The sequence below is a fragment of the Eschrichtius robustus genome, chromosome 16 (genome assembly GCF_028021215.1).
Source record: "Eschrichtius robustus isolate mEscRob2 chromosome 16, mEscRob2.pri, whole genome shotgun sequence".
NCBI classification, from domain to species: Eukaryota; Metazoa; Chordata; class Mammalia; order Artiodactyla; family Eschrichtiidae; genus Eschrichtius; species Eschrichtius robustus.
The window spans coordinates 62,511,395-62,536,922 of record NC_090839.1 but is presented as its reverse complement, the minus strand read 5'-3'; the positions used below and the strand labels follow the sequence as shown (position 1 = coordinate 62,536,922).

Genomic DNA, 25,528 nt, shown 5'->3' with positions numbered 1-25,528 from the left:
AAATCTCAAGAAGAAGGGAGAAAAACCAAAGTGAAGTGATGGGATATGGACGCTTCTTAAGTATGATGGTCAAGCAGGGAAGGGCCTTAGGAAGAGATGATGCTGGAGTTGAGACCTGAAGGATGAGGAGGATTCAGTCCTATGAAGAACTGAGGGAGAAGCATTCCATGCAGAGGGAACAGCAGATACAAAGGCCTTGGCATGGGATCAATCTTGATATGCTCCAGAAACAGAAAAGTTATGAGTAAGTGAGGTAGACAGTGGTATAAGATGAAGTCAGAGGGATAGGCTGTTGACCGTGGTAAGCATTTCAGATTTTCTTCAAAATACAATGGCAGGGAAGAGGCAGAATACAAACCTGTACCGTGTGGAAAGGTCACTTTCTATGTATCTATCAAGACGATGGGAGGGGTGGCAGCAGTGGAAGGAGGGAGACCGGTTGGGAAGGTGGTACAGTTTTCCAAGAGAAAGAATTGCAGTGGTTTGGACTTGTATGGAGAGAATGGAGATGGAAAGAAGTGGATACATTTGAAATATATCTTGGAAGATAAAAAACTATCCAAAGGCCACCACATGCAATAATTTCTCCTTTGGCTGAAGCACACGCTATTGTGCAGGAAGGAACCTAGCATGCAAACTCCTTCCATCACCTGGAGGCTTTTTGTTTTCTGCTCATCCGCATGTAGAAACCCTCAGGAAATGACAGCTACTTATTTCCTTGCACAAAATAGCTTTCTGTTACATCTCATTGTCCTTTACGGGGAAAATTATATGACCCAGTAATAGTCTTCATGAATCAGGAATTCCCAAACATCTTGGACAGCTCCCTGCAACTGCCCATTTCTGATTCCTAAATAGCTGTCACTTCTGATCAACATGCATCCCTAATAAAATTAAGTAGTTCATGAAGTTTACTGGATTGACTCTAATTATTTTTTACTAAGAATTCTCAGCCTCTTGGGAATAAGCCCAGAAGATCATAAAATTAGGCAAAGAAGAAGAGGAGAGCTTGAGACTGAGAATAATAGAATTAGTTGCCTTCTCTCTAATGTGTTGTATATGGATATTGTAAGTATTGAGATAGCCTGAGTTTGGCCTCCCATGTGCGGAAAGCTTGCTTCCCAACTAGGCTCTCTGCCCAGAACTTCATAACTTCCATCAATCTGGATTCACTGCTGCCACTTTATTTACTGCCCACTCTGTGTGCATCGCCAACTGAAGTCTTAAGTAGATCATTTTTTCATACCTTCATTTACTTAAATGACATAAAAACCTTCTGTTAAAGGAAGACCCTTTTTCCCATGAAATGAGGGCATAAATTGATTTTTTTCCCCTTGCACAAAAACAGACTTGAAAGCTCTAACGTGTGTGTCTTACAGCCTGCATATTCCCCTGCCCAATACATTTTGGCATATTGTTCTGCCTCTTTAGTTAAGTCTGTTGCAAGGAACACTTAAGAATCTTAAAATTAAAAAAAAAAAAAGAATCTTAAGAATACGCTGAGGGAGAAAAAGTGCTGTGATATCAGAGTTCATTTTCCATGACCCTGCAACCAAATGTCTTCCATCTGTGAAGTGTTAGAAGAATTAAGCTCTATTGTTCTGTTCCTTAATGTCTCCATTTGGAGAGTGTTTTAGTTTGGTTTAATTCCTACATTGTGCACATCTTACATCTGAGTTTGAACAGGAGCCATTGCTAGGAACAGTCAGATTAGAATATCAAGCATCAGTCCCTCTGAATTGCATGGTTCTTATACGAAAGCACATCTGACGAATACTGAAGCAGCCCCCATGCACATGTTTTTGTAAGGCTCTGCTTCCCCAAATGGAAATCAAATCCACATTTAAAACAGGTCATAACACTACTTCTAATTCAAACCCATGTTTTGCATAACCATTTTCTTCCTCCCTCCCTTCCTTCCTTCCTTCTTTTTTCCCTTTCTTTCTTTCTCTTTTTCTTTCTCTTTCCTTCTTTCTTTCTTTCTTTCTTTCTTTCTTTCTTTCTTTCTTTCTTTCTTTCTTTCTTTCTTTCTTTCTTTCTTTCTTTCTTTCTTTCTTTCTTTCTTTCTCTTTCTTTCTCTTTCTTTCTTTTTCTTTCTTTCTTTCTTCCTCCCTCCCTCTCTTCCTTTCTTTCTTTGTCTTTTTAGAAATGTGGCAAAAAGCCAGGTATATAGAAATGTGGGAAGAATGCTAATTTTTAAAGAAAAAAGGACGCATTGTGGTGTGGTTCTGGGGCAGTGACGGGACACACTATAAGTCCGTCTTCTGGCAGCCTTCAGTGTTGCTGGAGCCACTGCGTAGTATCAAACACTCACAAGTGTGCATTTTGAGGAGGCGCTGAGAATGTCCTTCCTGTCATTTGCAGCACCCCATGGGCCTTCTTTTACGATTGGAAAAGCTATATGGCTCCTTTGGGGCCTGGTGTTTAACAACTCCGTGCCTGTCCAGAATCCTAAAGGGACCACCAGCAAGATCATGGTGTCCGTGTGGGCCTTCTTTGCCGTCATATTCCTGGCCAGCTACACGGCCAATCTGGCTGCTTTCATGATCCAGGAGGAGTTTGTGGACCAAGTGACTGGCCTCAGTGACAAAAAGGTAAGGTCACTTTGCTTTCATCTCTGCCTGAGGGGTTGATCTTAAACGTTCTCCCCTCAGAGGAAGTAAATCAGGCTCCTATCATCCAAACCCATCAACTCTAAGGCACAAAGCCAGAGGATTTTTTTTTCCTCTTAACTCACATGGGCATATTTCTAAAAGTTTCAGGAACGGAAGCTTAAGGTAAGCTCTCCTAAGTCTTAAAGTGTCCAGATCTAATTTGGAAACGCAGTTTTCCCCGGTGGTCGTTTCTCATATTTATATGATTGTGTTGATGATGCTTACTGAGGTCTGTGACTCATGTTACAGCTTAGGCTGGAGCTCATCTTGCCAAGGAGAGTATGGTGTAGAGGAAGATCCATTAGCCTTGGATCAGGAGAGGCTTGGGGTGAAGTGGGATGCTCTCGGCTGTAGGTACCTCCTAGTTCTGTGACTTTGTGTGAGTCTCTTACATGCTCCATGCCTTGGGTTCTCTGACTTGAAAACAAAAGTCCTCTGTAAGCCCTACCCAGAGACAAAACTGACAGCTCCTTTATACTCTGTAGCCAATCAGCCCCATCACCAGCACTCCTGACTCACCTGAAATTTCTTCAAGGGACGCAAAAGGAGCAGGGAGGTTTTTCCTTTCCCTCCGGTTCCTTTTACTCAGACTCGCCTTCAATCCTGCCTCCTGGGGCTGTGCTTCCCACATCAGGGAGATGGGAGCGGTAACACCTGCTTTCTCCATTCTCCGTTGCCATGTAACGAAGTTTGCAGGCTGTGAGAAGCTATTCAGAAACGTACAGGGAGGAAGAGGTAAACTGGGTATATCCTTCTATTGACATTTTAGTTTCAGGAAACAAACTCTGACTTGCTAAGCTCAGCAGTGTGGGGACTGCAGCACTGCAAAGATTTTCTGTCTTGTATGTGGGGATAATTTGTCTCTATAAATTCTCACTATCATGTCTTATTGGCATGAGTCTACATATATCCTTTCAGCATTCATCAACAGACTGCTGAACAGAAAATCAGCCCATGAAAAGACCTAACAGCTTATCCGTGACTTACACGGTGGTTGAAAGAGGTACAGAGAGGCCTGTCATCAGAGAGCAGGTGAGGGGCTGTGGTGAGTCACCATCACAAAAGCGCCACCAACCTTATGAGCAGTTGGCCTCTCTGATGGCTCCTCCTTGGAAATGCCACTTGAGTAAATGCCACTCTCTTCGACATGGCGACAAAGCCCTGTATTATCTGGCCCATCCCCCCATGTCCCCTCCCTCTCGCTTGCTGAGGTCCTCTCTGTTCCTTAGACACTCCAAGTGTATTTCTACCACAGTGCCCTTGCACTTGCCATGTCCTCTGCCTGGAATGTTCTTCCCCCTTTATTCTCATGGCCGGCTTCTCCTTGACTTTCAGGTTTTAGGGAAACTATCACCTCTTGGGGGAGTCTTCCTGGTCACCATGGTGAACTTGGCAGCCTGAGCTTGTGCTCCCACGAAACTTAAATTCCAGTAGGAAGAAATAAACAACACACAAGTAAATGCAATGGAGAAGAAAATTCCAGGCAGGAATAAGTGCTGTAAAGGAGATAAAACTGATGAGATTAAAATTGACTTGGGGGAAGGGGATGTCAGGGTTATCTGGCACTTAGTAGATGCTCAGTGCACACTTGTTGATTGAACGAGAAATGCATGGTGTGTTGGATGCTGCGGGCACCCCGCCTGGGGCCTAGGATCCCTTTCTCAGTTCTGTGTGCCCAGCCTCACCTTTGCTGACAAAGGTTCATACCAGGGACCTTCAGAGGATGATTACCTTGGGGCACTGAAATGGTAAATGCCTGGATTTTTTTTTTTTTTTTGCTTGGATATTTTTATGTCCCCCAAATCTTGCAGTTGCCTGTAACCAGTGGCTAACCAGTGTGAGAGTACAAAAGCCCAGCTATTCTGTTGCTTCTAGGCAAACTCAGAGGTGCAGTTTACTCCCCAGAGCTCCCTGCAGGATCAGGCTGAGGCTGAGACTTTGCTCATGGTCACACCCTTGGTTGGCTTCCTCACCTTCCCTTACCTTCTTCCCCCATGTCCTTCCTGGTTTCTCCTGGAGCCCTTCCTTAATAAATCATGCTCACCCGATTCCTTGGCTCACCTAAAGCACATGGCATCTGGGAGGCAGCGGAGAAAGCCCTACACTCAGAGTCAGGAAAGTTGGGTTCCTTTTCCTCTCTGCCACATACTAGCTGTGTGATGCCTTTATTGTTGTGTAACCTTGCTGTGCCCCCTAGTTCCTCTCTGAACATTTGGGAATCACCGTTGTGGTAAGGATGGAAGGAGGCTGCACATGTGACTGTGCCCGGTAGCCTGTAACTGTTATGTGATTCCATCACGTCATGGGAGCAAATGTACAGTTCCTAGAATAAGTGACCAGAGGTACATTGGAAGCAGTGGGAAACCAAGTTTTGGATGAGAAGATTCTTCAAGAAAGTAGTTGGCAGCATATTTTGCTTTTTGTTGCTATTTTCAATAGCAAGGGGGAAAAATCCCTTGCTACCTAGTTTTGGGTCTAATAACATGACTGCCTGTGGGAAAACTAATTAGAAACACTAATAGTTAGACTGACCTTCTCTGACTTGGAAACATCTAGTAACAGATACCATATCCTCATGAGATGCAGCTCAGTTTCCATGCTCAGAGTGTTAGCAGCAAGCAGATAGCTCTTAATTAAATGTTTGATACAATTAGATAAACAGCAAAATTCCTAGAGTAAATAAGCTAAATGCTCCCAGAAGATTAATGGCAGATACACCAAGAAAGTCTGCAAAATAAAAATCTATATTGAATCAATTTATTTTAATATGTACACAAGTGTTCTTTTTTTTTTCTTTCTTTCTTTTTGTCATGAATACCTATGTAACAACTCAGGTTTATAATACTTTTAAGCCATTTGCATACTTGCTGTGAAAGAAGCACCTTTCGAGCCCACAGTGTGCTCAGATGAGCTTGGGGTTAAATTATACGTAGGTAAATTCATGGGTAGATGCTTCCCTAGGAATTATTAAAGAAGTTGGAATGTTGGTGGCGACCCTTCCCAAAATGTTGGGTGTTACTGTGGTTGGTGAAATCCATCCCTGGGAGGCAGACTAATGTAGTGGAAAAAGCAACACCATAGGGGTCAGATGGATCTGGATTCAAATCCTGACCTTGCCATATAGTAGTTGTATGGCCTTCAGTGTGTCAGTATCCCCACAGCTTAATTTCCTGATAGAGGAGGTTTAATACCATTCTGGCGAGGTTGATACGAGGATTAGGAATAATCCTCACACCGTGCCTGGCACATGGTAGATAATCCTACTATACGAGGATTAGGAATAATCCTCACACCGTGCCTGGCACATGGTAGATAATCCTACTATAAATCCTCAACCCTCCTCCCACCCCCCTCCACTACCTCTCCCCTCTCCTTTTCATCTCCCTCCTCTCCCTCCTCGTGACCGTCACTATTGCCTAATTCGAACCATTCCTCACTTCTGGGGTCTGAAATATTATTGCACGGAGTTGGCCTTTTGTGACAGCAATGGAGGAAATTCGGGGAATGTACCTTGTGGATGAGCCCATACATGTGTTCTCGTGGAGTTGTGCTGGGTGAGCCTCGTCCACCATTCTTATTGGTTGAGTGGAGGCCTCTGAGCCTCTCCTCCCTCTTAAGGACCACAGCAGTTTGATGCTACATCCAGAAGCATGTGGAGCTCACCAGTGGGAGAAGACCTTACTAGAAACAGGGGCTCTAGTAGCCAGACATTCCTTACTTATGTCCACAGAAGATAGATATTTTTTAATAATTGTGTATTTTTTGGTTCACAAGAGAAATAAAGAAATGTCCTGATTAATTGCCGCATTTTTCCTAGAAGTTTTACTTCCCAGACCTGTATCTCTACTTCGTCCGTCATAATGCACTTGCTATGACTTATTCGCTGGAATGACTCTCAGACCTGTCCACATACCAAATGGAAAAAAAAATGTAGAATACAATCCTCTGATCTTCTGTTCTCTACATTGGAGGGAAACTGGATCCTTTATTTGACTAAAGTCATGCTGGGTATCAACAGGTGATAAGGTGATGTTTATCAAGCATTAGGGGATGCCATTAAACACTCTAATTGCAAAAGCAATCTTCAGTTTACAGATGGAGAAACAGAGGCTCAGAGAGTTTAAGCAACTGCCCCAAATGTCTCAGTTCCAAAGTAGCAGATGAAAAGCCCAAGGCTAGGTGCAGCCAGTTAATATGAACCATGAGGGCAACCTTGCGAGAGAAGCTGTGAGGAGTTCTGCTGACTCTGGGCTTCATGATTACGTTGCGCTGTGGTCTTGTTGATGGGGGAGACCTCTGCACCACCGCTTCCTGCGCTGGAGCCCACATTCGTTTCTTCCTGCTTGCACGTGGAACTCTCTGGGAGAAAGTTGCATCAGAAATCATTCCCCTAAGAAACACAGAGTGTGCCCTCGACGCTAGGCCCTGGGATTCCGGCGATAAGTCATCCTTGCCTCTATTTTTCACACTGTAGGTCGTGACTCTTTAGGGAGTCATGAAATTAAGAGTTGTGACCATTAAAATAGTAGATCACCATGGATTACATCAGAGTATATCCTGAGTAGAAAGTGTGTGTTTACAGGGTGGAGATGGAAGATGTATTGTGAGTCATGCTTTAAAAAGTTTGACAGCCTTTAGTTGAGCGGGAAAGGTTGCTAGGGCTGGGTGCCAGGCTGAATTTAGTGTGGGTGAGGGTACAATCAAGGCCAGAGAGGTGTGGAAATTCATCACCGAGGCTGAATCTCTGTCTCTGTCGCTGTGCAAACCAAACGCAGGGAAGGAAGGGAATCTAAAAGAGCTGCGTGTCTCCTCTGCTACAGATGGTGAGTGAAGGGGAAGGCAGTTAGGCAAATAGGCCATCAGATGTCTCGCGAGATTGGGAGCGGCTGCTACAATGACTAGATTTATGAGCAGTGCTGCTGCCTCTGTGCCCCTGAGCCGACAGCTGCTGTGCAAACAGGCCTGGGCTGGTGCCTCCCGCTTTTAGGTGGTGCGTTGAGGCACTGCTTGCCTGAGTGAGTGCAAAGAGCATTTGCTGTTCACACACACACACACGCTTGTTCACACACACGCGCTTGTACACACACGCTTGTACATACACACACGCCTGTACACACACGCTTGTACATACACACACGCTTGTACACACACACACGCTTGTACACACACACACGCTCCCAACACAAGGCGCCCAGCAGGAGGACCTCATTTGGACAAGGCATGACCACTTCCCCCAAATCCAGTTATGGCTGCTTATTAGGCAGCAGCATGCCTAATTTAAGGGGAGCAATCTTCAACTGGAAAGTTTAATTAACAGTGAAAAGAAGTGTGAGTCTAGAAAAAAGAATAGTGTTTTTTTTTTTTTTTTTTAATTTATTTATTTTATGGCTGTGTTGGGTCTTCGTTTCTGTGCGAGGGCTCTCTCCAGTTGTGGCAAGCGGGGGCCACTCTTCATCGCGGTGCGCGGGCCTCTCACTATCGCGGCCTCTCTTGTTGCGGAGCACAGGCTCCAGACGCGCAGGCTCAGTAGTTATGGCTCACGGGCCCAGTTGCTCCGCGGCATGTGGGATCTTCCCAGACCAGGGCTCGAACCCGTGTCCCCTGCATTGGCAGGCAGATTCTCAACCACTGCGCCACCAGGGAAGCCCAAGAATAGTGCTTTTGATTAGCCTGACTCTTGGGTAAACTTGGACACTTCCTCCGGCAGTTCTCAGTTCCGTGGAAGACATGCTGACGTGGAAATCTGAGAGACCTCTGGATCCCAGCCCTGGTTCTGCTGGAGATTTGTTGGCTGTCCTTCCCTCTCTGGGTCTCAAGGTCCTCACCTCTAAAAGAGGAGAGGTCGCTAGTAATGGTCTCGGAGGAATGATAGAGTTCAGACCTTAGGTTTGAAATCTGGGCTGCTGTTTACAAGGAGCGTAATCTTAAGTAGGTAATGGAATCTCTCTGAGCCTCAGTTTTTTCATCTGTAAAATGGAGCCTCAAAGATTAGCTACCGGGCAGGGTTGTTGTGAGTATTAAATGAGCCAGTGTTTGTAAAGTTTTCAGCACAGTGCTGGCCCCCAGCAAATCCTCAAAACATGTTAATCATTATAATCATCACTTTCTAGTTCCAGAATTCCATATTTCATAGAAAAATGAGGCCCAGGTTACTTTTTTGCCCACGATGATGGCAGAAATGACGAGTAAGGGTAGTTTTATTTTTGAGTGCTTACTCTGTTGCAGGCACTATTCTAATTACTTGACAAAAGTTGTAGCTTTAGATCTTCCCATTGACCCCGTAAGGGAAGTACTCATGTGTTTCCCACTTTGCAGATGGAAAATAAGTGGAGGCAGTGGGAAGTAAGGTGGCTTCTCTAAGGCCCAACAGTCTGTAAGGGATAGAACCTGACTTTGGAACCTGTGAGGCTGAGCTCACACTTGTAACCATTGCCTTGTGCTGCCTCTAGATTTTAACTGTATTTCTGGGACTTAGACCTAGTTCTCTGGACTCCCAATCTGGTTAGGTTGCGCCAAACACTGAAGGTGTGAACAGATGGGGAGCAAAGAAACTTTTCTCTACCCTTCTAGATAGTTCTGCGTGGTCTAAGAATTAAATTGACATGAGGCAGATTAACAGGAGAAAATCTAACTTAATTTCTTACATACGGGAACCCCACATATATGAGAGGTTCAGAGACAGAAAGGTAAAATGAGGTAGATGTGCCATCCTGAGCTAAGGAATAGGCTAGGGGCCTGGGGCTCTAGAGGGGAGGAGGGTAATTCACAGGATGATGAGAAGAGCAGACGTTGAATAATTAAATGTTTGCCTGTCATAGGTCATAAAATGTTATTTCTGGTAATAACTCTTATTATGGGCAAGGCCCCCAATTTAAATTCTTTAACGGAGCAGGGGAAGTTCCTCTTGAGCCCACAGGGTCTCAATTGCCTTCAGCTCAAAATAAATCATGTGCCAAAGTGGCACATCTGGGGGAAGGGATAAATTAGGAGTTTGGGATTAGCAGATACAAACTACTCTATATAAAATAGATAAACAACAAGTCCTACTGTATAGCACAGGGAATTATATTCAGTATCTTGTAATAAACTATGATGGAAAAGAATATGAAAAAGAATATATATATTCTTATATATATATATCCATATATATATATGAATCACTTTGCTGTACACCAGAAACTAACACAACCTTGTAAATCAACTATACTCCAATAAAAATTTTTTTAAAAAAGAATAGAAAAATTCAAGACCAGATAGCTTCACTGGTGAATTTTACCAAATAGTTTTAAAGGAGAATTAACACCAATCCTTCTCAAACTCTTTAGAAAAATAGAGGAGGAACACTACCTAACTCCTTCTCTGAGGCCAGAATTTCCTTGATACCAAACTAGACAAAGGAATCACAAGAAAAAAAATGATAGACCAATATCTTTTCAAAACATTGATGCAAAAATCCTCACCAAAATACCAGCAAACCGAATCAAGCAGCAGCATATAAAAAGAAAAATATGCCATGACCAAGTGAGATTTAACCCAAGAATGCATGGGTGATTAAACGTATGAAAATAAGTCAATGCAGTACACAACATTAATAGAATGAAAAAATAACCACATGATCAAAGTGGCACATGTTGGGGAGGCCTGACCCCCTTCACAGACAACATCAGCCAATCAGGGAAACCCAGTGGAGCATGGGCAGTGAGCCTTGATGGAGGCTCAAGAGACCATACCAGGCATGGGCATCACCGGGACGGGAAGCTAATGGTTAGTATGGACTTCAGCTCAAGAAACGTTCATGGAACCTGCCATTATGCCTGGGATGTGTTAGGACCCCAATAAGTATTGCAGGCGTGCATGAGCGAATGAATGAATGATGGCTGGAGAATGAGTGAATGACATAGAGTCTTTGTATGGGAAGAAAAATAATTGTCCCTCTACCCTTCCAGGTTCTTGGTGGAGACCCCCACCCTCCATAATAAATGACAGATTTAACAGGAGAAAAACATGTATATCATCTGTATATATGGGAGATACCCAAGAAAACTGAGTAGCTCCCCGAAATAGCCCAAACCACCAGCTTAAATACTATCTTCAACTGAAGACAGAAGAAAGATGTAGGGTAATGGGAGGCGTGATGGGGGTGGGGGGAGAAGGAAAGGCCAGTTCTGGGAGGAGACCAGGAAGAGCACAGTAAACAAGGGTATGGTAGTGATGCAGATTTAAGTTGCTGCCTTCTCCATTGATAAGAGTTTTAGAGATTTAGTCATCCTCTTCTAGACACAGAGAGGAAGACACCCTCATGAATATAAGATTTTGCCTCTTCCAAAAGAGTTAACTTCTACTCAGTTTTCAGAGTTTCTCCTGTGTCTTCTGCTGTTTCTTAACAAATAACCAGCCCCCAGATAATCCGTATGCCAAAGAGGCATATTTCGGGACTGGCAAATTCTGCTCCCCTTTGTCATTTTCTGGGTGAGGTGAAAGAAATTGTAAACGGGGTCCAGAGAAGGGAGTGATTGGTGAGGATCTCAGAAAATTTCATGATAAGGCAGATGAATGAACTGAAGTCATACATTAATTCCAGCTTAATCAGCATTTCCTGAGCACTGCCCGTGAGCCTAGGACTAGGCCGGTCTCTATAATGGAGACGAAAAATTCCGTCCAACAGATACCTATTGCACACCCAGCCAGCCCCTGTGCTGGGCACTGAGGAGCAGTAAGGAAGAAGACAGACACTGTTTCTGACTTCCTGGAGCTCCCAGACCAGTGGAAGGTGTGATTAAGTAGAAAGGAAGCACAAAAATGAGTGGGTTTTTACTGTCCTGTGCTAGCGCGTGCATATGTGTAACTCCTGAGGCAAGACAGAATGATGGCTGATTCTTCCTCCTCCTCCTCCTTCTTTCTCTGTCTCTCTTCAGTTTCAGAGACCTCACGACTATTCCCCTCCCTTTCGATTTGGCACGGTACCCAACGGCAGTACGGAGAGAAACATTCGGAACAACTACCCCTACATGCATCAGTACATGACCAAATTTAATCAGAAAGGAGTAGAGGACGCCTTGGTCAGCTTGAAAACAGGGTAAGGATGATGGTTTCTTTTGCTCTGCAGGCCTGCCCATCCACACACCTTACAGAAAATGACTGCACGCCTTGCCTTTGTGCTTGTCTGCCCCCACTGTTGTATGTTCTGGAGAGCCGAGCCGGAAGTCAAGGAGGCCCCCAGTTGAGGGCTGCTTTTGCTACTCTGATGAGTATCACAGGCTTCCTTCTGAGTTGTGTTAAGAAAAAGCAAATCCAGGACACTTTGAAATGCAGAGAACCAGAGGGGTTTCTTAAACTGATACAGAAGTTGGTCCAACTCAATGGGATATTTTAGCCAATAGGGAGATCTAAGGAGATGGAGTTTATTTAAAGTGGTGAAAACAAAGTACTGTAAGTTTTTATCTGATTTTAGATAGGAGTTTATGGCATGTAGCTTTCTGTGAAAGCTGAGTGTCACATTGAGGAAGAAGAAAGGAAATATGGAGAGAAAAGCTGAGAACTCAGTCTCTCTAAAGGCACAGCTAACATTTCCGTCTACCTGTTGGCATTGTGGAGGATAGCAGACACAAAATAACTGAAGCTGTAAACAGAAGACCTGTTTTATGACCTTGAACAGTTCTTCAGTCGCTCTCAGCCTCATACATAAAATGGGAATAATGATAGGACCTAATTCATAGGAGTTTTATGAGGATTAAGAGAGAAAATTTGCTGTGAAGCATTTCGGACAGTGCCTGGCACAGAGATAGGACATAACTGCTAGTGTTGTTATTTGGTGTAAAGGTTAAATTCTATTCCATGGACTCTTCAACATTTTGAAAAGTCAGGGAAGTGTGAAATGTGTTTTTGAAAGGGTTCCATTAAAAAAGATTCTGTTTTAAATGAAAGGATTGTTTATTAAGGAAAGTTTTGCTTATCCAGAAAATTTACTTACGTGGACCATCTCAATTGTCAGGGATCCCTGGCAAGTAAAACAGGATGTAGTGCATGCTCCTTGCCGATTAATGCACAGCTTCTTCCTGTGGGCTGTTCTGCAGGCCCGTTGTGAAGGCCTTGCTGCTTCTTTGTGTCTGGTGGGGCAGAGGGGGCCCCTCTAAACCATCAAGCCCGGATCTCTGCATAATTTTCAGGAGCTTTGGCCAATGACATTTTGTCATTTCAGTCTCTTTGGAATCTCTTTGGTATCTCAACAGGGGCTGGGACAGCATTTATTTAGAAGCTGAACCCATTTCTTATCTAAAACTCATTCACACACTGCTCATTCTGGCTTGGAATGACTTTTTAAAACTTTTTACTAAAAAGCATAACAAAAAATGCAGAAAAGTACAAGTATTAAGTATACTGCTGGGTGACTTTGTCCAAACTGATCTGACCATCCAGGTCAATTAACAAGATGTCACCAATCCCTACAACCCCCCACCATGCACACACACACACACACACACACACATACACACACACACCCTCTTCCAGTTACTATCTTCGTGAGTCATCCTCACTTCTAAAGCAGTAGATTCTTTTGCCCTGTTATTCTAACATATAATAAAATCATACCGTATGTTTTCCTTTTTGTTTGTCTTTATTTGACTCACCATTCTGTTAGTGAGATCACTGCGTGTCATTCCAGTTCTTTCATTCTCATTGCTGTGTAGAATTTCACTGTGGGGATATACCACAGTGCACACATCTTTTCTAATCTTGATGAACGTTAGGGTAGTGTCCCATGTGGGGCTATTATGAGTAAAGCTCCTAAGGGCTTTCTCCTACATGTCTTTTGTTGTACAAGTGAGTACATTTTTCTTGTTATGTACCTAAGAGCGAAAATTGCTGAGCTATAGAATGTGGTATGTTCAATTTTAGTAGATACCAGAAAAGACAAAGTTTTGATGACTTTGCAGCTTAGCCATGGGTATGGGTTTTTGTTTGTTTTCACTGTGGTCTTTTCATCGTATATACTGTTGGTTTGGACAGACCATGAGCATAAATGTGATGACAATGGTTAGAAAAAATGGTTGAAGGCTGGCTGTTTCCCTCCTCATCCATCTGCCACCCAGAGCACAAAATGGGTTGTTTTCTTTCTTTTTCACTTTTTAAAAATAATGCAAACAAAAAGGAGTAGAGAAATAGAAACCGTCCCTGGCCATAAATTGTGCAGATTGTTCTCGGGAAGCCATATAATAGTTATAACATCCATCTTAGCAAACTTGGGCAGATGGTGGGCTTACCCTATATTCAATCTCCCATGAGGGGGATGCATGACACTATTACTTTAAACTCAGAAACTAGAACTAAAGGGGTGTGAGTCTTTTCTTTTTAAGAAACAACTACATGCGCCCTTAGGGGTAAGGACGGTCCTGCTCGTTCCTGGAGAGTCTGTCTCAGTGGAGTTAGTATCAGGGGAAGCCACTTACATGTTTAACAGGCTTCTCAGTGAATTATTTAAGTTGTTTCAAGTAAATTTTGAATAGATAGTACATTTACATGATTCAAAAATCAAAAAGTAGTATATAAAAAGATAAACAGTGAAGAGCCTTCCTTCCACACTGTTCCTTATTTGCCTAGTACCCTCCATAGTAGCCACATTTACTACTTTCCTGTGTGTCCTTCCAGATCTTTCTCTGTCAAAGCATAAACAGCTACAGAGTTATTTTTTAAACATTTGTAGTCTTCCATCGTGTGACTGTATCATACGGTATTTAGTCAGTCTCCCACTAACGGATATTTAGGATATCATTTTTTGTTGTTACAAACAATACTGCAGTGAATATCCTTACCTATGTGTCACATCCAATGTCAAATAAATTTCTTGGACTGCTGGGTCAAAGACTACACGTAGTAGTAATTTTGACAGACATTGACAGATTTCCCTCCCAAGGAAATTCACCTTTACCATCAATGAATGAGGGTACGTATCTCCCCAAAATCTTTGCCAACACAGTGTATCATCAATCTTCTAAAATTTTGCTAAGATGATAGGTAAAACATGTGCCAAAATATTTTTTAATATGCACCATCTTATTATCAGTAGATTTTTACCAAATGTAATGAAAAGCCTTCTGCAATTCTTTTTTTGAAAGTGTGCCTTATTTTTTTCTGTTGATTTGATGGTTTTTCTTATTAATTTATCTATTAGAGAAATGAGCCCTTTATTTGTGATGTGATTACCAATGTTTGTCCCAGTTTTTTTGCTGCTGTTAGTTTGTCTTTTGAGCTTGTAGGTTTTTTTTTCCACGGAGATCTATGTTTTTTGTAGTCACACCTATCAATCTTCTTTATGGCTTCTGGAGTTTGAGTCGTAATTCAAAAATCCTTTTCGCTCAGGTTACAAAACAATTTTCTCCTGTTTTCTATTTTGGTGGCATTTTTAATATTCGGAATTTTTCTTGGTGTAGAGTATGAGAGATGAATACAACTCCTCAAATGATTATGAGAACCAAAATTTAAGAACTGCACCAAGATCTGACAAGCTCTTTGTGTTGATCGTATCTGTTCATCATCCTGAGACTTCTGTCTTTCAAGTGTCTACCTCACCACACTTAGTTGCCTTTTCCCTCTCCCATCTCATTTGCTTTTAAAATTTTTCTTTATGAAATACATTACTTAAAAATATGAAATGTTTTATGAAATAATTTTACAAGAGTAAATATCATGAGGGTTTAAGGAATAATAAAACAAACTTCTCATGTAATAATAATAATAAACTCCAGCTTTAAAAAATAATCATTCCCTTCCTTCACCTTGTACAGCATCTCTAGAAGTTTGTATCCCTCTGGAAGGTGGAGGGAGGTACCCTATGTGTTTCTGAATTGTTGAATTTCAGGATATTCCTACCCCCAATACCCTTAAATCCAGTGAGGCTTGGCTTAAAAAACCCAGAGCATGTAGCTCAGCTACTGGGTCCTGCCCCTCCACCCACAAGTCTCAGTGATATCTGTGACTTATTGAATATATGTTCGTATACACCAAGGTCAGTGAAATGGGGAAGCTTCTTTATGGGTTGTAACTTCCTGGAAGAGTCTGGGACACAAGGGGGATTTTGCATTACGGTTGAATGAGGGTCCCAGCTTGGTTTGAGTCTGGGCTCTATCATTAGCTATCTGTGGCCTTAGACAAGTCACGTCACCTCTCTGAACCTCAGTTTCCCTATCTAAAAAGTGAAAGGGCTGGATTCTCCGATCTCTGAAATAACTCTGAGATTCTTTTGCTTGTGTCAACACTTGAACACTTATTTAGAACTTCCCAAAACACAAAATCCAGACAAACCACAATTATAAACAGCTGTCATTTTTGCAGAAAGGCTTTAGAATAATTCTCCAAAGCTGGGTGTCTCCAAGCCTGGCCAATGGACCAGCTCTACCTGAATCAAATGGTTACTTGTAAAAACGCAGATTTCTGGACCCAACACAAGACCTTCTCTTTAGTGATGGAGCCTGTGAATTTGCATTTTAGCAAGCATGCTGCTGCTCTGGGTGATTTGATACAAGCTAAAATTTGAGAACTACTGTTCTAAAAGAGTTCAAGAAATACATTACGCATATAAAGAGTAAGCCAGCCAATATAGACATGTAGCTTATCTTCGGGACGCAGAATCACCTAAGAGCATAGGGACAGAGAAACTTGAAACTGAGTTGTTAAGTGTCATTTGAAACTAAGTTGTTAAGTATCATTGTTTGTTGAAATTTATAATAAATGGAGATAAAGTATCCCAGAAAGTATCAAGTAAATCAGTGAGAAAGTAGGATTTGCACCAAATGTTTGTTGTGCAGACATTGATAGGTGAGGTTTTCCAGGAACAGGTCTGTTCTGACATGTGGGGTTCTCCCGAACCAGAGGTGGAAGAGCATTTCATGACCCCAGGTTTCTACACCAACGTTTCGCAAAGCATCGCCTGAGTCTGAATCAGTAGCGGTGCTAATAAAGATGTGGATTCCTGAGCCCCACTGAGCCAACAGAACCAGAATCTCTGGGGCAGAGGCCTGGGAATCTGCATGCTTTAACAAGCTCTTCAGGTGATTCTGATGCACACTAATCAAATTTTGGGACCATCTGCTTTAGAAGAGGGAACTGAAGCTGAAATGAGTGGAGACAGATTTAGATTTATAAATGCTCAGTCATCAGAAGCTGATGTTCTCCAAGCAGTTTTGGCAAGTAGGCAAAACTGCAAGCATAGCACTTATGCCAGATTTAAATTAAACAATCAACATTCCTACAACTCTGAAGAGGCTAATATTTGAAGACATAGTGGGATGGTTTATGTTTTTTATTTTAACTGATTTTCATGTCCAATTATGTGTATGTAAATTTATGAAAAAGTCCCAGTTTCCTTTAGAAGCTTTAATTTTCGGCCTTCAGGCCCCCCAGTCCCCTGTCTGATTTCATTTCCAGCCCAACAATGTTGGGAAACAGACGGGCATCTTTTGCCTTCTCTTACATTGAGTAGTTTGGGAGAAGAATTGGAAAGGAGGGTTGCCTTTTGCCAATAGGCATTTTTCTACAAGGCCCAAACTGTATAATGTGTCTGTAAAAATAAAAGGATGAGGGTGGTCACATCTATTTGCAAGTGTCAGAACTGCCTTTATAGAAGAGGTGAGCACTGAACCCTGTCCTAAGACGCAGCTTCTCCAAGCCTGCAGGGGTGAGGAATCCCCGTTTTGAGAGGTTAATTCATTGAATATTGAGAGATGGTGTTCTGTGAGGAATGGACAGGACCAAGAAGAGGAAGGGCTCAGCATGAGCAGAGGCGTGGAGGAACACAAATTTAGGTTTGGATGAGTTAAGTCGGCAGTGCCTTTGGGACAACATCATCATATTTCATCTCTGCATTGATTGAAACCGAACAATCTGTGAGATGCAGCTCCAAGCGCTTCACATGCATAATGTCATTTAATCCTCAGAACGCTCCTAAGAGCTGAGTACTATCACCCCTGTGACCTGAGCACTATTACTCCTATGACCTGAGTAGTAGTATTCCTTTGAGCAGTGTACTATTACTCCTATGAGCTGGGTACTTTACTCCTTTGAGCTGGGTGCTTTAAGAGATGAAGAACCTAAGGCTCTACGAGGTTAACTAATTACCCAACACGCTGTTTAACTAAGAACTTACATTGTAGAATTATTGACTGTAGGAGTTAGGCTTGCTTCCCAACTTGGCAACGCCGGAGAGGCAGCTGGATATATGAGGTCAGAGCTCAAGGGAGAATTGGAGACTGAAGTTACATATTATATTACTGGGGAGGAAGAAATGTTCCTCTACCCTTCTAGATTCTTATGGCCGGTCTGAGAATTAAACCGACGTGAGGCATATTAACAAGAGAAAATCAAACAGAAGTTTAATAACGTGTATACGTGAGAGAGACCTGAATAACTCTCCAAAATGGCCAAACCCTCACCTTAAATACCACCTTCAGCTAAAGACAAAAGAGGATGTTGAGGGTAGTGGTTTGGGACTTCAGAGGGGAGGAAGGCAATTCACATGGAGATGGAAGAGCAAATGCTTGGTAAATAAACACTTGTTGGACCAGGCAGAGACGATGTAGTACACTCTGCTCTCTAGGCCCTGCCTAGAGTTTTCCTCACCACACTTAGCCCACCATATTCTCTGCTGACAGCTCTAATCTGGGAACAGGCCCTCAATCTAATTCTTTCAGGCAGTTAGGAGGAAGGTCAGAGTTTCTTCTTGAGTCTTTTGGCCTTGATTGTTTTCAGCTTGAAGTAATCTGCATGCCATAGAGATTCTTTGTGGAGGCAAATTTTATATATACGTATATATATATTTAATATTGTATATAATATACATGTATTATATAATACATAATTATCAATTGACAATCTGGGAGTTGATAAGATCATAGCATCCTTCTTTCCATCCTCAAAGGAAACTGGTCCAGGGATGTTGAACTTGCCAAGGTAGACCAGGAAGGCATAAGGATGCTCATTGACGTTGAGTTGCCATGCAGAGCAAGTTCTTTCAAGGGTGCCATCCGAGCACGATTTATGAGCTATATTTTGTCAGTCAAGCAGAATCCCACTCAGAGGGTTCATTTCCAGATGCTGAGTTCGATAACAGGCGTAGACCTCAAGGTTCAGCGAGCTGTTGTCTTAACTGGAATAGCATCGTCTCCAGAGAACATCGGAGCTACAGTGACCTGGTTTCTGAGATCCACCCCCACAATGCAAGTAAAGCTCAGAAATAATTGCTACCACATCAGAGGGTAGGAATTTTACCCTTAATAAAAACTCAAGGAAGCAGAGACATCTTTCTTGTACTTGAAGTTATCTCTTGTGAAACTCCATTAAAACTATATTAATGGATGTTCAAGGCCACCCATAAAGTATTAAAAACAGAAAAAAATGGGGGAAAAGTTGAATAAAATGGGATCCCAATTCTGTAAAGATGGAAGGAGAAGAAAAGAGAGAAAAGAAGAAAGGAGACTGAAATGAAATACATCAAAGGTTATCAGAGATATTGCTAGATGATGAGGGTTGTGGGCTTCTTTCTACCCCTTTTATACTTAACACATTTTCTGCAACAAAAGTATTACTTATAATAAGAAGAAAAAAAGTTTCTTTGAACATAATTCTTCAGTTCTTCCTGCATTTCCTTCGGGTATTTGTACACAAGTTCATAGTTTACACACATTGAATCGGTGTCCATGCAAATCTGTTTGACTTTTCTCAGTTAAATCTGTACGGTTTTGTTGGACAATTATCACATTTAATGACTAGGGGATATTTCACTGAGCTAGAGGAAGATTAATTAATTTAACTTTTACTGCTATGCATTTTCATCATACCTTGTCTGGCATTGGAGGGCCCTCCAAGAAATAGTTATTTCAGAAACCTTGCTGATACCATTATTGTACCAATTTGTTCACAATGTCATCCTACCTCATTTCTCAGACTTCTGTACTGTAAACAGCATTGTTTTTCTTCACTGTAAGGTTCTTTTATCTTGTGGACAACGCAAGTCCTGTAACTACTCGTAGTGTTGTTTTTGCTTGGGTTTCTACATAATTCGGAGCTTAATTTATGATCTTCTGTTAGCAACTGCGGAGAGCTTATGGCCTGAATATCTGCTTTCAGACTTTCCCTAAGCCCTTACCTGCTATTCCATCTCGGAATTCAGTTCACTCAAATTGCTTTATCCATATGTTTAAACCTTCTTCTACTGCAGTTTGAATAACCTGCCTGAATTGTTTTGGGAACTAAGAGAGGTATTTCGAACTGACAGATACCATTTACTGGGAGCTTACCTATGTGCCAGGTACTGTTCTGAATGCTTTGCCTGCAGTATCTTATTTAAACCTCATAACAACCCTATGAGATAGTGATTATCATAATTTTCATTTACAATCGAGGAAATCGGCACAGAGAGATTAAAATAGCTCGTCTGTGGTCACACTTGCTCCAGAGCCTATGCTTTGAGTCACAACTTAAAATACTAAATATGAACATTCCCGTAACAGTGCACAATTAGCCTGTTTCTAATTACGCAGTATCATACAAAACCAAGAACTAATTTTGTTCATAATTTAAAATGTCTCTTTTTCCTTTGAAAGTCTTGATACTGCTTTTTAAAACGGTCAGTATTTCTTCTTTCATTGAAATGGAGAAAAAAAATGAACTTACAGAGGAAAACCAACCAAAAAAAGGATGTATTCCTTATATTCAGATACACGTGGTTAGGAAATTCTCCCTGGGGAGACTGAACATGCAGGAGCTTCCTGGCAGATTCCATCTCCTTGTCTCCTTAGGAATCACCTCTGCTTATTGATTGTCAGATGCACATGGAGACTTCAAATATGTCATCTCATTTCATCCTGATTCAACTCTGCCAAATAGGTGTTGTCTCCATTTTGCAGAAGGTGAAACTGAGGCTCAAGGAGCAGAAGCAACTTGTTCAAAGGTTACGTGATTGGCAGAGCTGGCATTCAGACTCAGCCCATCACCTCTTTCTACTCCTGACATCTAACTGTCTGCTTGTCCTGACAAGTGAAGGATTCTGGGAAGGGTTGGACACCTTTGCTATGAGGCGTGTGAGGTGGAGTGGCGGGGAGGGGGGGAGGTGGAACCAGGGAAGCTGGCGCTCCTGCCCATCAGTGGCTCAGATTTGGAAAATCTCAGTAGTGTGCTTCCTTCCTCTCCACTGTGAAAACTGTAAACAAGCTCCCACTGACCCAGGTGCTGAAATGGTGTCGGTGTTAAAGCATCAGCCCTGTGTGTTCTCTTGCTCTAGCAGCGGGGAGGAGTGAGTTTTCCTGGTGCCGGGCTAGCTCAGGCCATGGGAGGCCTTAGCACAGGTCGGGAGATGCTGTCCATACCCCGTGGTGAGTGCCTGGGGCCTAGACAGCAGCCTCTGCCTTAGCAAGTCCAGCCTCATTCCATCGAGGGAAATGCAGGTGGAAGAGCAATAGGAACTCGGGTACCATGCCTCAGGTTTCCCCACTGTGGTAGCTCCCTGTGGCTGCCATAACAAATAACCACAAACTTGGGGGTTTAAAACAAGAGAAATGTATTCTCCCCTAGTTTTGGAGTCCAGAAGTTTAAAAGCAAGGTATGGGCACGGCCACACTCCCTCTGAAGGCTCTGGGGAGAATTGTCCGGTCTCTTCCTGCTTCTGGGGCCTCTTGGCTTGTGGCAGCATCATTCAAATCTCTGCCTATGTCTCCATATGACCTTGTTCCTTGTGCGTCTCCTCTTTTTTCTAATATATTTATTTATTTATTTTTGGCTGCGTTGGGTCTTTGTTGCTGCACGCGGGCTTTCTCTAGTTGCGGCGAGTGGGGGCTACTCTTCATTGCGGTGCGCGGGCTTCTCATTGCGGTGGCTTCTCTTGCTGCGGAGCACGGGCTCTAGGTGCGCGGGCTTCAGTAGTTGTGGCATGCGGGCTTCAGTAGTTGTGGCGTGTGGGCTCAGTAGTTGTGGCGTGTGGGCTCAGTAGTTGTGACTCGCGGGCTCTAGAGCGCAGGCTCAGTAGTTGTGGTGCACGGGCTTAGTTGCTCCGCAGCATGTGAAATCTTCCCGGACCAGGGCTCAAACCCGTGTCCCCTGCATTGGCAGGCGGATTCTTAACCACTGCACCACCAGGGAAGTCCCTCCTCTTCTTGTAAGGGATTTTTCTTCTAAGTCATCAGATTTAGGACCCACCTAAGTCCAGGATGATTTTGTCTTGAGATCCTTCACTAATTACATCTGGAAAGACCCAATTTCCAAATAAGATTACATTCTCAGGTTCTGGTGGATGTGAATTTTGGGAGGACACTATTCAACCCAACACAGTCCCTTAGGTACCAGTGTGACCTCCTCTGACAGGTGTCCGACGTGAGCACTGCCGCAGAAGGCTCTCCTCCGGGGTCTGTGGGGGAGGCCTCACCGCCCAGCGCTCCACCCGAGTATGCGCTGTGGGGAGTGACCTTGTAGTGCACCCCAATGCCCAGTGCACATGAATGCGGTACGGGCTCTTGGGTGTAGACCGCCACCATTGGGCAGTGCGATTATCATGCTAGCCGGTGTCCATCCCTGCTTCCTAATCTCAGTTGCTTAGCTGTCCTCGCTCTGTGCCAGACGCTCTTATAAGCGCTTTGCCTATAATTCTTCATTTAATCTTCACAACCGCCCCGTGAGGGTTGGTACATCCAGCATCTCCACTGTGTACACAGAGGAACTATTGTCGGGGGTGGGGGAGAAATTTTACTCGACTCTTCTAGCTTTTTCCTGGCTGGTTGAAGAATTAAATTGACAGGAGATAGATTAACAGGAGAAAGGCAAACAAAACCTTAATAACATATATACATGGGAGAGACCCAGGAGAACTGGGTAACTTACCAAAATGGCCCAAGCCTCACCTTAAATACCATCTTCAGCTAAAGACAAAAGAGGATTTTGGGGGCGGGAGTTTGGGACTTCAAAGGGGAGGAAGGCTGTTCACATGGAGACGGAAGAGCGAATGCTTGGTAAATAAATGTTTGCTGGGCCAGCAGAGACAGTGGGACACAGGTGTCTGATCTCCAGGCCCTGCCTGGTTTCCCCCAACACACCTAGCCTGTATTCTTTGCAGACATCTCTGGTAGTAGCTCTATTCTGGGAACAGACCCTTCATCTAAGTTCTTTAGGCAGGTAAGGAGGAGGTAAAAAGAAAGGCTTCCTGAGTCTTCGTTTCTTAAAAATAATCAGCCTAACTTAGTCCTCATGCCAAAGAGACACAGTTTAGGATGGCACATTTGGCTCCCCTGCACCGTCATGCAGAGGTTAAGTCCCCTGCCAGGCAAGTGCTTGTAAGCTTCAGAGCTGGGATTTGAACTGGCTGTAGCATTTATGCCCTTAACCACTATGCTGCATTGCTTCTCATTAAAAAATATATTCTCATGGTAAAAAATGCAGATAAATAAGCATCCATTTGACCACGTCCCAATCCCAAATCACCCCCACCCCCACCAGGTAAGCACTGTTACCTGTCTGATATACGTGCCGTTTCTCCTAGACCTTTGTTAGATGCATTTGCATATATTTATATGTTCACACATAATTATAAAATTTTGCTCTGTGGGATGCTATCAAACTCTGTGCAGTAAGGCACAGTTTGGTTTTCAATTAATAATGTGTTTTTTTTTTCCAAGTGAAATTAAATTTATTTTGAGCTAAATTGTGAGATGTAGCAAAAGCAGTGCCTACCGTGAAATTTATGCCATCAACCAAATACACTGGTAAAAAAATAGATGGGTAAACAATAATGCAAGCATCTACCTTAGGAAAAAATAAGAAGAAGAGGATATAACCACAAAGTAAGCAGAATAAAATTATAAAAATCAGAAACGAAATTAATGTAATTGTGGAGAATTGAAGGAGAAAAAAAATTTTAAGCTAGTTCTATGAGATTTTTTTTTTTTTTTTTTTGGCTGCGTTGGGTCTTCGTTGCTGCACGTGGGCTTTCTCTAGTTGCAGCGAGCGGAGGCTACTCTTCGTTGTGGTGCACGGGCTTCTCACTGTGGTGGCTTCTCTTGTTGCAGAGCACGGCCTCTAGGTGCGCAGACTTCAGTAGTTGTGGCACACGGGCTTAGTTGCTCCGCGGCACGTGGGATCTTCCCGGACCAGGGCTTGAAACTGTGTCCCCTGCATTGGCAGGCGGATTCCTTTTTTTTTTTTTTTTCACACACACTGTATTTTATTTTTACAAGAGATAAATAGACTGACACCAAGCATTGTACATGGATGACCACAACAAAAGCAACAATGACTGCAATTACCAAACACGAAACACACTCATACTATGTCATAATATTGACATTCAGTCCAGTAATCCTCCACTGTAACAGCTCCTTTACTTTGCAGTGAAAATTAATTTGTATATTTTTTGCCTCTGAGTCCTTGTGGGATTTTTTTTTTTTTATTCAAACAGAAAGTCACAAAAATTATAATCATCCTCATCAGTTCACTCAGTCCCATGTAATTAATTTTTTCTTCATCTTGATCTTTTGTTAGCACTTTTATGAATTCATGCTATCAAACTCTGTGCAGTAAGGCACAGTTTGGTTTTCAATTAATAATGTGTTTTGAAGCGCCTTCCATATCTGTAGGTGTCTTTTGCCTTCATTCTCTTTGACGGCTGGAAAGAATGCCATGGTTTGCATACATCACAGTTTATTAGACTGTTTCCCTCCGGGGAGCTCTTGGTAATATGGGCACGTTAAAACTCCATGATGAGTCCTCTATGCACTTCTGCAAGTAATTCTCTAGGAATGATCTCAAAAAGTAGAATTTCTGGGTCAGAGTATTTATACCTTCTAGAAGAGGTTAGTCTTATTCAACTGATGGATTGATTGATTAATTGACTTACTTTCTGAGTGACCCCATGGTGCAGAGCATCAACTTTGGATTGAGAAATACCTAGCTTCATATTCTGACTCTGATAATTACCAACTGTGTGACCTTTGGCAAATTGAATAACCTCTCTGAGACTGTTTCCCACATCTTTCAAATCCTGTCTCCCAGATTCCTTTGAGAATTAAATGAATTGACTTAGGGAAGGTAGCCCTCCCTCCTTCCTTCCCTCCCTCCGTCCTTCCTTCCCTCCCTCCCTCCTTCCTTCCCTCCTTCCTTCCCTCCTTCCCTCCTTCCTTCCCTCCCTCCTTCTTTCATTCCTTCTTCCCTCTCTCTCTTTCTCCATCTCTCTGCCTCCCTCTCCCTCTCTCTTGTCTCCTAGTCGCTCCCTGTAAGTCCATCTCCCTGTCTTCATTCTCTCCCTCTCTGTCTTAACCTCTTTCTCCTTCTCTGTCTCTTTCCCTCACTCTCTCTTTCCTGTTCTTTCCTTTCTCTCTTTCTCTCTCACTGTCTTCCCATTTTCCTTGGGGCCTGCTTCCATCTGTATTTTTCCCTCCCTCGTTTCCTCCCTCCTTCTCTGCCTCTCTCTGTCTCGGTCTTATGATACTGCACAGAATTTTCTCAGTTAAAAAATGAATATTCACCATCCATCTTTTTTACCCAATTCACAGTGAATATTACTGGAAGAATTAAACAACACAAATTAAACTGACAACAGCAAAAATCACACAGAGTGAAATTTGTTATTGACTACAAAGCCATAGACAACTTGAATCTTCTTGGCCAATTTTGCCTCTCTGAACAATTTTGACCCAGAAGAATTGGACTTGGTGGCAACCATACCCACAAAAGAAAACTCAAAATGGCAGAAGTTATAAATTAGTAAAATTTATTACGGTCCAAATGCTGATCAATGAATCAAATCCTTATAAAATTTCAACACAAAAGAATTGATCCCAGTGAAAGTAGTTTCCAGAAAAATTGGAAACAATTCAACTATGCTATGTGAGACATTGATCTAG

The 25,528-nt window shown here is 42.7% G+C and overlaps 1 protein-coding gene across 2 annotated transcripts in view; it reads left to right on the top strand.

Moving 5' to 3' along the window:
* The window catches only part of GRIN2A (glutamate ionotropic receptor NMDA type subunit 2A), a 365,558-nt gene that overhangs the window by 293,227 nt on the left and 46,803 nt on the right, over nt 1-25,528 (top strand). For both annotated transcript variants that reach the window (XM_068566045.1, XM_068566046.1), the window contains exons 8-9: nt 2,365-2,594; nt 11,570-11,730. In XM_068566045.1, the coding sequence (XP_068422146.1) occupies nt 2,365-2,594; nt 11,570-11,730 (391 nt within the window). The remainder of the gene's footprint in view (nt 1-2,364; nt 2,595-11,569; nt 11,731-25,528) is intronic.